This window comes from Protopterus annectens, chromosome 3.part1 (assembly GCF_019279795.1).
Source record: "Protopterus annectens isolate FY-2018-M chromosome 3.part1, PAN1.0, whole genome shotgun sequence".
NCBI classification, from domain to species: Eukaryota; Metazoa; Chordata; order Ceratodontiformes; family Protopteridae; genus Protopterus; species Protopterus annectens.
In genome coordinates, this window is record NC_056732.1 from 1,823,162,494 (window position 1) to 1,823,175,396 (window position 12,903).

At 39.5% G+C, this 12,903-nt stretch overlaps 1 protein-coding gene across 1 annotated transcript in view; it reads left to right on the forward strand.

Moving 5' to 3' along the window:
- Positions 1–218: 218 nt before the first annotated feature.
- LOC122798705 (zinc finger protein 260-like) overlaps positions 219–12,903 on the forward strand; it is a 184,733-nt gene continuing 172,048 nt past the window's right edge. Inside the window, exon 1 of the mRNA XM_044067801.1 lies at positions 219–304. Within this exon, the coding sequence (XP_043923736.1) occupies positions 293–304 (12 nt within the window). The 5' untranslated portion in view covers positions 219–292. The remainder of the gene's footprint in view (positions 305–12,903) is intronic.

Here is a 12,903-nt window from a genome sequence, read left to right on the forward strand (position 1 = left end):
TTCGATCTGCTCTGTTTACAGTATAAAACTTACATTGTAAAAAGTTAATTTTCCCTGTGACATCAAAGCTGGATACAACAGTCTGTCTCATTAATTATTTAGACAAGCCCTTCCTCCTGCATATCCTGCTCAGCTTTGTTTCATGAATATTAAAAAGCTTTCCCCTCAGTAAGGGGATACTTTTCAGAGGAGGACAGGAACTAAAGGCTACTGTGTAAGCTAAGGGCCCACCCTTTACAGGAAGTGATTGAGTCTTTGAAAGCTGTGACTTGTTGGAGGCTGAAATTAGATCATGAAGCTGGAGGTAATAACTTGACTAAGTAACTTTTGAATTCTGTGGTTAGATCGCATGTGTTCTTCTAAAGCCCACAAGCTGAAACAGGTAGCTGGAGTTACGGTCATCTGAGCTACAGGGAACACAAGGTTTCTTAATTATGAGCTCTGTGATTTGTGTTTGTGGAGACGGCATGGGTCAAGCAGAGCTCACAGAAAGCTGGCATGGAAACTGGTTTTCTTAACAGAAATATTAATCTGCTGTATTTCAGCAGCACAGTGGATGCTAAATTGAGTTATGGTACTCAGGGTGGGCAACATCAGTTTTATAGTTTTTTAAAGCTGGTAAATATTTATTTATAAATGTAATTACATTTCTCTTGCTGCTCTGTAATAAAGATGTTAGTAGATGCTTTACACATTGCAATGATTTCCAAAAGACTTTGCACAGAATAACTAATTTCCATATTAAAATCTAGAATTCATAGTACTGAGAACTAAAGCACTAATTAAGGAACTGTTTCCTGCGCCAAGGGTACAGGGTTTGAATCTTTCCACCTTCATTTGCCTACTGTGTGATGTAGTTATAGGCTTCTGAATGGTTTCCTGGAAAGCATGCCTAGCATCAGCTTATAAACTTATGAACCTTCGTATAGTTGCATGTATGTATATTCAGTTTTATACTAAAAGACATCCTAAAGCTAGCAGAATTAGTAATGAGAACCAGAAGTATAGATAATCAGGGTTTTTGCTTATACTAGAGTTGTTTACATCTGTAGTGTCTAACAACAGTACATTTTTTCAGTTGTTCCCTGCTGCATTGTCTTTCATCTCACTATGCCACTTTTTTTAAAGGTTGTATTCTTTTGTAAAGGATGTCCCATATTGTCTACTGTTTTGGATTCCTGGCTCTTACCAAGCCAGACCAAGTTCAACTCCTGGTATGGGAATGAGCCATTTGTTTTGGAGTTGGGGATTGGCAAAATGGTTAAGGTACTTTCCTTACAGTCACAAGGTACACAGTTTGATTTTCACCTTTGTATAAAAGGTAATACAGTCCTGTGTAGGTGAAATAAGTGTTATAAATTTGATGGTTCTGTCACAGGTTAGTACTAGTATAACTGCCCTTGTGTGCTATTTTAAGCCTAGCCAATTACCCCATGTAAGAAACAAACCATGCACCTTGTGTCTATGGGGTAAGCACCGTAACCATTATACCAGCCTCCCACTCTGTTGTAGATAAGGGGAATGTTAGCCATACTTTTATGACGTATCTTTAACAGAATGGAGTTGTTCTGCTGATGCTTTTATTGTAGTGCTTGAAAAAAATAACTAAACTAGTTCCTCTATGCAAAAACTCAGAGTATTAAAATGGTTTAATACACAAGCTGATCGCAGAGTATGCCATCCATATCGGACATGTTATCTTGTAGCATCTTAGACTGTGAAACAAATGATATGGATCTGGTAATCTAAAATGCTGAGCACGCAGGGAGCTACAGATTTAAAGAGCTTTCTTTGGATAAAGATTACTTGTTGTTTATTCTTAACTTGTTGCTCCAGATAGGATGTGTTAGTCAGAGGTTTGAGCACTACCTCCTGCAAAATTAAGAGTGGTACAGTAGTAGTATAAGTAATAATGATTATTCTTGGAAGCACTGGACAAGTATGTGAATCTTGCTTTGGAATCGTTGTGGGTTTGAGGAAGTTACTGACATGTCCACTGAAAGATCTTTTATTACCATCTCTCAGATTCAGCCTCAAGGCTGCAGCCTGGCCCCCATGGTGCTGTTAAATAAGGGAGGGCTCCAGTGGTGAACCATGCTAACTGTCCATCATAGTGCTGTTACGTAAGGGAGGGTCCAATGAGAAAATTATACTATCTGTTTCACATGGTACTGGTACGTAAGTGAGGGCCCTAGGTATGAATGTGGTCAGCTGTCCCCTATGGTGCTGTTAATTCAGGAAAGGTCCAGGGTGAACTTTGCAGTTACCAGTCTCACATGTTACTGCTCCATAAAGGGGTTCCCAGCGAGAACTTTTCATTTTTCTGCCCCATATGTTGTATTACACAAGTGATGGCCTCCGAAGTGAACCATGCTGTTCCATATGATTCTGTTACATAAGGGAGCACTCCAGTGGTAGAACCATATAGTCACATATCCTCCATGATAGTGTTTCAGATTCATAAGGGTAGTTTACCTGTCATCCATAGGGTCCAGAGATCTGCAGGAGATTACTTGGGTAATGGTTTAAAAGCACATACAAATCTAGCCAATATAACCCAATTTTACACAACATATGTCCCTTAAGGGCAAAAGGATGGCATGGGTTTGTACCTATGCCTTGAGTGTCTTACAGATTGCCCCTGTCCATAAGGGACATAGACGCTACGCCAGGTGTGAATTTGTGATTCCACATTCATTGATCCAAACTGCATTTGAAGATGACTAGGGAAGACCTCTGTTTAATATGAATAGGAAGCCTGTTCCAAAGAAGGGACAATCTCTGAAACACGTCTGTCTCTCCAGCAAGTTTTGTTGGCATCCCTGACTAGGTTTAGATCCCTAAATTGAGTGACCCTTCTGCTGTTTGACTTGCAGATGTGTAGTAGCTCCATCAGGGCTGGATTTGTAAGTGCCTTGTAGGTCAGGCATAGGTCACCCCTTAATAGTCGGTAGGAGATAGAATAAAGGGATGGGTCTTTTAGTCTGTCTACATAGGACATGTTTACACCCTGTATTTTCATTTTGAGGAACCTCCGAGGTTTCTCCAAGTTCTGTAAGTGACTAGTAAAGTGCATGCCAAATGGTGCATTGTACTCAGTTATCGGTGTAATCCGGGCTAAGTACAGCGGGAATATAATTTTCTTGGATCTGGATGCTGTACCTTTACTTATAAGTTGTGCCACATAGAAGGACTCCCTCACCACTGTGGACACATGGTGGAAAAAGTTTAGGTTACTTTCTGTCTGTGTACCTAGATTTATCACCTCTGAGTCTGAATCCCTGATAGTGTTTTTCATATGAGATGGTCCCAGATATTAAAGCTTGCAATTATCTGGCCTACACATTGCTGTTATGTAAAACAGAACCCCATTCGTTAACCATGGAGATACATTTGTTTCATAATGCTGTTACATTTTAACCAGTCATTATTAGTGTCTGTAATCATGTGACTATCCTCATTTTATTATTTAATGTAGTTTTAAATCTTATGGTTTTCATGTTCTGTAGAAGTTCTAGAAGTTGTTGCCATAAAATTGGTTACATGTTTATAAGTTCATAGGTGCATATTAGGCTAACAGCCATTTGGACCTTGCATCCCAAATCTCTGAGAAGTTCTAGTACCCTTGATAAGTGTAAGAAGGGGCTTAGGAGATGAAATATTTGTAAGCAGGGGCCTGGGAGATGCTACATTTACAGGCTGCTTGTTTCTATTAGAGACATGGGTGCCAAACCAAAGATGAATTTCCTGTTCCCCATCCAGTTGTCCAAGTTACAATTGAATTTAGGGAAGAACTTTGCTTCACATGGACTGGGGAGTCTGTTCCAGAGAAGGGATAGTTAGTGGGTACATAACTGTCTCTCCGGCAGGTCTTATACTAAATTCTTGGAAGATAACCATGTTTTCTTTTGCTTCACAACTTTTTTTCTCCACTCAGATCTGGTCACCTTATAACATTTATTGATTTGATGGCGCTGTTACATTAGAGAAAGTACCAGGGGTGATCCATGCAGTTACCTATCCCACATGGTGTTAGAATAGGGTGAAGTCTGAAATTACCTGTATCACATGGTGTAGTTGCATAAACGAGGGATGTAGGAGTAAATCAAGGAGTTACCTGCCCCACTTGGTGCTGCTGCCTAAGGGAGGGTTCCTGCTGTGAACCACTGAGATACTTGTCTCAAGTTGAGTGCTGTTACCTCAGGGAGGACCCCAGGAGTGAGCCATGAAGATACCTGTACTACATCATGTTGTTATCGAAGTAACAGCCTCAGGAGTGCACTTTGAACTTTCTTTCTTGTCTCACATGGTGCTGCTTCATGCAGGGTGGTGAACCATGCATTTGCCTTTCTGGGAGCCTCGTACTGGTTCTGTGAAAGTTTGAGAAACAGATCCTAAAAAATAGGGTTACCTGCTAACAATCAAACTATACTGCAGCAAGACAGGACCATTTAAATTCACTTCATCTCTTCTCAGGCTTATAATAGTGTGCGACTGAAGCTCCCTGGTGGTAAAGTTGCTTCTCCTTACTCTGAGGTTTCAGCTGGCTCTCAAATAGGACCCAGGAAGTTAGGATAGAGGAGTCCACCTCCACAAAGAGACCAGTGACTAGTGGAGTCCCTCAGGGCTGGGTCCTTTCCTTTTTGGCTTCTACTTCTTTAAAGAGGTTGGGTGCTGGTGTAATGGTTAACATGTTTACCTCCCACATGAAAGGTAGAAGGCTTGCTTCTCACTAAGGAAATATCTAGGCTGAAAGTGGTTACCAAGGATATCAACATATAAGACACAACACAGCTTGAATTATTTATCTGCCTGCTAGTTGTCACATGTAGGGTTATGGATATGATGCTTCTCTGCAGGTTTGAGCCCCTTTTTAGTGTTGGGGAGTGGTGTAATGGTTAAGGTGTTTTCTTTGCAGTCACAAGGAACAGGGTCTGACTCTCCCCTTTAAAAGGGAAATTGGCAAGGCTTAAAATGGCCCACAAGAGGCAGATAGTCTGGTATTTGCCTATGAACCTATGAAGTCAAGGCCAATGTCAAGTGCCTCTGGATGACCAGGTTTGCAGATGATTACAAACTGGGGTCAGTCCTAGAATACCCCCAAGACATTAGTATCCCCCAGGAATGGTTAATACAGAAAATAACTGGTACCATAGGCACAATTTAAAACTCATTGCCAAGAAATGCGTAATAGTATCGTATGAGAAGTCGGCTACCCCAGGAAACTACCTCATTGATAACACATCCCTAAGAGTAGACCCAGCAGTCATGGATTTGGGGATGTACACAAACAGTAAACTGATTTTTGAGCAATGTGTGTCTTAAGGTAGTGTGCACTGATCAGACCCATCCCTGAGTACAATGCCCCCTTCAGTATGTATCTGACCAGGCACATGCAACAACTAGAACGTTCACAGAGGTTCTTCATGAAAAGAACACAGGGTGTTAACAACATGTCCTGTGCAGATCACCTCACAGCCCTGCAAATGTAATCTGTCTCCTACAGACTGTTGAGGGTTGATCTACACCTGGCATGCAAGGCATCCCAGGATCCTGCTTTGATGGACATTTTGCACAACAAATAGTGTCAGAGCTGCCTGAGCCAGGGACTTAAACCTTGCTTGCGACATAAATAGGACATGTCAGATGGACAGGTGTGTCTGTCGGAGAATAACTCTTCCTTGGAATAGGCTTCTTATCCGTGTGAAGCAGAGTTCGTCACTGACCCTATTCAAGCATAACCTGGAGAAGTGGATGGGAAATCTGAAATTCACCGCTGGTCTGTCACCAGTATCTATAACAGATTGAGGCAACCTGTAATGTTTGACCACACATGCCCTGGCTTGCACGTATCCTTAAAAATAACCTCTAGACACCAAACCTGTTGGATACATTTGGAATACATTTATTCTTAAAAAGTACCTTGTTGGCATTAGCCTAGTATTTATCTATAAACATTTTAACATGGTGTGAGGGCACAGACTGCCCCACCACCATCTCAAAAGTGCTGGTTTGGTATGTTTTGTTATATTCAACAGTGTGCAACTTAGTACTCTTGATGGAACTGTTTTTATGAAATGTTTATTCCATGATTAAACATAGATCCAGTGTACTGATGTTCATTTCCAAAGGGCTATCAGCAACAGGATGCCAGAAACAGTGTTGCACTGTAGAGTGACCACACCAAATAAGCCTGATACTTATTAGTACCTGGGGACCAAGGTAGCTGCATGCTGCAACATGGATGCCCTGTACTTGGGAGATGTAGTACTGCCTTTGATTCATAACTGCAAGGGAAGAAGTAGAAAGGAACTTGGTAGTCAGTAATAACATATAATGCTTGAGAGTGTAGAAAGAGTGATGTATGCTGGTAGTGTAGTACAGTGTGTGAGACAATGGAGCATGTGCCACACTACAGTATTGCAAATAATTTGGCACCTAATCCCTGGAGAAATGATGTGGGCAACTGTAGCCAATGGTCCCAGGAAGAAGTGTCAGTGGCACAACAGTTAGCACCCATGGCTTTGTTGCTGGAAGATCAGAAGGTTGTGGGTTCTACTCCCATGCTAGGTACATGGATTCATTTTGTAATACTGACACTGCAGCGTTGTGTTGGGGGGGTGCTGCACTGCCAAACGTGCAATCCTTTGCGTGAGATGTTACACTGATGTCTCATCTGAGCTGGCAGTAGGTTAGGTAAATGCAGAAGATCCTCACCCCTATTTGAAAACAGTAAGGCTGTTACTGATATGACACAGCTGATTAGTATTCACACAGTATTGTACAAATATCATAAAATCGTTAGTTATATTACATACACTTTATACCAGTACGCACACACAAACGTTGCCATTACCCTCTCAGCACTTTGCCCACAGCCATCTTGTCATTTTACACGCTGTATTATCACGTGTTTATTAAGTAACAATTCTTCACACATGCTGGTCCGTGTAGTATAAACAGCGCTCATTAATAATTTGAACATCTTATCCCTCTGTTGTTAAATATTCTCACTATACAAACCATGAACTATGATTTTAATGTTCAATTTTTGAAAACTGTTGCATCTAAATTATACACTAACCTTTTTCAAAAGCTCTTGAATTGCTTTACATTCTAAAAATATGCTCAGTTTTTTCTTCCACTTGACACAGGTCACTTATTCTTTCATTCATGTATTTATTCTTCATTTTACCTTTTACAAGTAATTTCCTTAATAAGGTTCTCCACAAAACCTCTTCTAGGTCTCTGACCATTTTAAATCTTTCCTTTATACTCTTTTTTTTTTTTATTTTGTGACCATACTCATTCATTACTTTAGAATCTCTTCATTATGTTTCCATGTCATTTTTGTTATATTGTGAAACTGTCACGTCTTAAATTTGTCAGCATTCATTTCAGTGCCTTTGCTATTCACCTTTTTTTTCCTACCTCCACCGTCTTCCAATAGTCATAATATTTCTTCTGAAAAAGTGTCAGTTAATTTATCAGCTTAAATATTGCATACTATCCAGAACAGGTGTAATAAAGCTGCTGAACAACCACATTTTACCAACCCAAAACCTCCATGTTTCTCTGAAACTATAACAGTTCTGTCTTTATTGGATTTAGCTTTAAACACTGTATTTCTATAAAAAACATTTCCAGCAACTCATTTTCCGTAGTCGTTGGAAAACCTTATGAACTAACAACTCTTCTTAACTTTCCATGTACACTACCAATATAGGTCAACTTCCCAAGTATAAAGAGTACTTCAAATATACGTTTTTGCATAACCAGCTGAAACTTATTCCACGTCTTAACCAGTCTAGTAGCTGCCTCTATTTTATGCTTCTTCCACATTCTGTCAACTATCTCCCCTTTTTCCAGACCTTAAACATGGCACTAATTTTCATCTCAAAATAATACCACCACGTTTTTGTATTCCCAAAAGAATTTTCCTACTCTGTGTCAGCATTACATTATTTAACTATTTTTGTCTGCTACAATAAGTATTTCTTTTATCCACTCATCTTTGGCCACTAATGCCATGTCATCTTTGCATGCCATAAACATAGGTATTCTAACACCCTATCTAACTTCCTGCTGTGCTTTTTCACCTGCCCCTTACCCCTTCTAGTAACTGCATTCATAACTAATGCAAATAACACTCATGTAAGAGGGCACTTTTGCTTTATAGCTCTATTTATGCTAACAGGAGTGGGTGGCACAGTGGTGCAGCAGTTAGAGCCGTCACCTCACAGCAAGAAGTTCTCTAGTTTGATTCTTGGCTGGGGCGCCTTCAGTGCGGAGTGTGCATGTCCTCCCTGTATTTTCCGTGGGGTTTTGTCTGGGTGCTTAGGTTTTCTCCCACTTTCCAAACACATGTGTGTGGAGAATTTCTCTCTGGGACTCCACTGAAAATGGTCTCTGTCCCAATCAGACTTTCCCAGTAAACAGATGTTAAATAAATGAACAGTTGCACTTAACCACCTATTAACCATAACATTGCTACATGTACAGAAATAGAGTGATTCTAATGAGTTAGCTAATCTTTCTACTAAACCATATTCCCTCAGTATTTTTCATGTACTACATAAGCTTTTTGTATAACTATTTTTCAGTGTAACGCTTTACAGTCAGCATTTTCCCTTGTTATATTCTGAGTTAGTTCACTAAAATACAAAACACAAGGACCAGCTCTCAGGTTAGTTAAAACAAGTCCACAGCAAAAGAAAAAATCTAAAACCTGGAAATGAAGGGATAGGAAAAACGAGTTAAGAAGCAAAAACTTTATTCCAATAAGAATCGTAAAGCTTCCGGGATCTACCCTTCATCAGTGTGTAGCACACAAGCTAAAACACTCATTTAAATACCTAATTTAAATCACATGACACAGTCCAGTCAGAACACCTCACACAGTCACATATATAATATTAAAATGTCTAATGTTCAAAATAAAAAGATACACACATAAGTCTATATAAATTATATACATATAAATTTATAAAAAATATATATATAAAAAAATATAAATGTACACTTACTGCTAATTGCTTCAGAAACATTTGTCTCTTCTTCAGGATTGGTTTTGCACTAACCAGGGGGGGCAGTTTGCTTCCATAGGTTCATAGGTTCATAGATTAGTACTCCAAACCCCAGAAGTGTTATCCATGAATACTCGCACACTTCTTGTTTAAATCACCACCTCTTTTATTTTTATATGTTATATTTATCACTCTAAAGTTAAATTTATGGTTATCCCCTTTCTCTGTCTCATATGTCAACCTAAAACGTTACTGCTTACCTCTCTATGTATCTCAGACTTATGTTCAATAATCCTGTTGGCAATCCATACTTCAGTATAACGTCCTGTTTGGTATGTACTGTACAAAGCACCTGAAGCAATTGGAGAGACCGCAGAGGTTTCTGACAAAGAAGATAAGGGACTCCAGCACGTGCCTTACACAGGCCAACTAAAATCCCTGTCACTATCCTCTGTATCGTATAGACTTCTTAGGGGAGACTTATGCTTGGCTTACATCTGAAACCTGAACCTAATGAGCTTGCTGCATATCCATAAATCAAACAGGACTAGAGCTACCTGTTCTAGGGACCTAAATATGGCGACTTAAACAGGATATGTTGGAGGGACAGATTTGTTTCTCAGTGACTGCTGCATCTTTGGTATAGGCTACCAATTCTTGTCAACCAGAGCACTTCTATGACACCATTCAAGAGGAGCCTGGACGAGTGGATCGGGCACCATAAACTCGCAATGGGTATAGTGCCCACAGCCCTCCTGGACACGGGCAGTCATTACTAAATGCAATGGACTAGCATATCTATGGTATTACATTGGGATGAAACAGCTAGGCTTGAAATGACTTCCGGGTCACTAGCCTAGTAAACTCCCATGATCCTGTTTTCAGCTTGTTGTCAGTTAAGTAACTGTGGAACCATGTAAGTGATGAAAGGCTGAGTTTTAGAGTGGAGAGTTCATTAAGTAGTTTCTGATGAGAAACCGTATCAAAAACTTTGGCTAGGTCCAAGAAGACGGAGGATACAAAATTCCTGTCATTGCTATGCAAGTTGATAATATTGGTAAAACTGAGAAGGGCTGTTGTGGTAGTATGATTTGGGCAGAAACCATGCTGTGTGCTAGAAAGCAGTTTGAGTGCTTATGAATGCATTTTTCTAAGACTTTGGATGGGGGCATAAGATTGCTATGGGTCTGTAGTGGAAGAATTCGACAGAGTGCCCAGCTTTGTGCAGAGGAATTATGTAAGATATTTTCCAGATTACAGGAATGTATTGTTCAGCTATAGATCGGTTACTGAGAATAGATATAGGATAGGAGATGCATCTGCTGAGAGTTTAAGGAATTCTGAGGGCAGATTACAGCTGCAAGGGTTGTGGGCTTTAGTTTAGAGAGTAACTGTTTATGGCACAAGTTTGAACAGGTTTAAAAGAAAAGGAGTCAGTGGTGTCTTTGAGTATAGTTGGGATAGTTGGACGTGTATTACAGTGAGTCTTAGTAAGTGAGTGTATAGTACTTGTAAAGAAAGAGTTAAATTGTGCAGCTATGCGTTCATCATCATTAGTGGTTGATAGGGTGGGAGTAGAGGACTAGCCTGGATGGAGGAGTTTATTTATGGTGGGCCAAGACTTTTTAGGTTTGTTGTGGTGCTTTTGCTGTATAACAGTAGAGTATGTCTTTTTGTCTAGTTTAACCTGGGTTTTGGCTTTATTTCAAAGTTGTCTATAGTGTTCTAGGTTAGATTGATTTTTGTTAGTGTGCCACAGTGTCCAGGCTTTATCTCTGAGTTTGAGTAAATTTTTAGAGTCTTTTGTTAGCCAAGGAGCGAAGTTAGTTAGTTAGATTTCACTCTAGTAGTTAGACATGGGGCTAGTGTGTTTTGTATGTCAAGGAGGGTAGTACTGAAAGAATCCACAGTGGTATCTAGGGGTGGTGTTTGAGTGGGATCCAGTTAACAGTTTGAACAAGGAATTTTTTTGTTGTGAATTTGATCATAGGTAATATTTCTTTGGGGATGAAGATGGTGTCTAATTAGACAGTCTGATTTGTAGGCTTGAGCAGTTTTTTTTTTTTTTAGTTGGGGTCCAGTCTAGAAGAGATTGCCTTTTGTTGCCTTGTATCTTCTAGTTGCAGATTGTATGATGTGGGTGAAGCCATGTACGTTAATAAAGTTAGTAGGGTTATCCAAGTTATAGGAGTACCAGTCAGTATTAAAGTCACCAATTATGATGATTTCTTGTGGGATTGTTAATGACATCCAGCGTAAAAGATCCTTGATTTATATTGGGATTCTCGCCAGGAGGAATATATGTATGTATCTACTAGGATTAGAGATGTGTTGGGGTTTATTTCAAGTTTTCTAAGCAGTACCTTAGTGTTGAATTCAGGCAAGCTTGCTTCTCTTAGTTATACCTTTGTTTTGTTTATACAGTAAGGCTACACCACCTCCATGCTTGTTTTTTTCTGTCACGTCTATGTATATTATAACCTGGAGGGAGAATTTCTTTGTTAGTAATTTCAGGTTTCAACCAAGTGTCTGTTAGAACTGTAATATCAGGGGAGTAAAATGATAAGCTGGTATGTAGTTTTGTGTATTTTATTGACTACGCTCCTGACATTCATGTTAAGGAGGAATGTAGAGCTGCTAAGAAAAGCTAACATCCTTGTGTTGGGTGGTAGAGTGGGGAGTGGGTGGATTATTGTCGATCACATCCAGGACCAGGGTTGGGGTATATATCCCCAGATAGGTTTAGTTATGTAGAGGAGTGTAAAAGAAGTTTAGAGAGCTTAGTTAAGTGTTTGGTATATTCGAGGAAGTTTAAGATTTTGGAAAAAGTTGGAGATCTTGTGGATGTTGTGTTGTATATATTACGGGCGGCGCAGTTGTTGCAGTGGTTAACATTGTCACCTCACAGCAAGAGGTTCTCCAGTTCGATTCTTGGCTGGGGTGCCTTCTGTGTGGAGTTTGCATGTTCTCCCTGTGTTCGGGTGGGTTTCCTCCGTGTACTCCGGTTTCCTCCCACATTCCAAAGACATGCATCTGAAGCATTTTCCCCCGGGCCTCCGCTGAAAACAGGCTCTGTGGAACCTAGTCGGACTTTCCCGGTCAACAAATGATAAATAAATAAATAAAAAAATAAAAAAATATTGGAAGCAATGACCAGGCTGAGAGCTAACAGTTGGTGGGACTGAGGATTTGTATTGGCAGGAGAGGAGAAAGTGTTATGTAGCTGACAATAATAGGAGGTTAGGTGGTAGGTGACTATTAGGCGAGTACAGATGATAGTCTGTGAGGATAACATTTGTAGATACTGCACAAAGCAGTACTTTTCCCATCTCATTTACTAAATTTTCATAAACGGTTTATAAGCAGTGTTGCTTAAATAGTAGTCAACAATTCTTTATATTTTCTTTTTGTCCTTTTTTTTAAAATTTTATTAATCTTATAACCCCTTCACATACTTTTTTATTTTATACCCCATATAGCAAGCATTCATTTGTGTGTTTAACAATTTTCTCTTCTAATTCTGCTTAATTTCTACCCCCCCCCCCAAAAAAAAAACATAAAAAAAATCCCACCTGGTTGTGGAACACTATTAACATTAACCTTCTGTAGAACACTAAACAGTTCCTTTATAATTTTATCCTCAGAAACCTGTAACGTTACATGCTTGGGAGAATATTTATTCCCTACTCAGCACTCCTTTTTTACTCCATTGTTATATATTTCCTGAACATAATTCATCACTATTTTAATGATATTGTCTTGATCATAAAAAATTAACCCTTCCCATCCATCAAACAGTTAATTTTTCATCAACCTTCACCCCCCCAAAAAAATATTAACCTCCTCTCACTTAGCATATAGCAAGTATCTTTGTTTA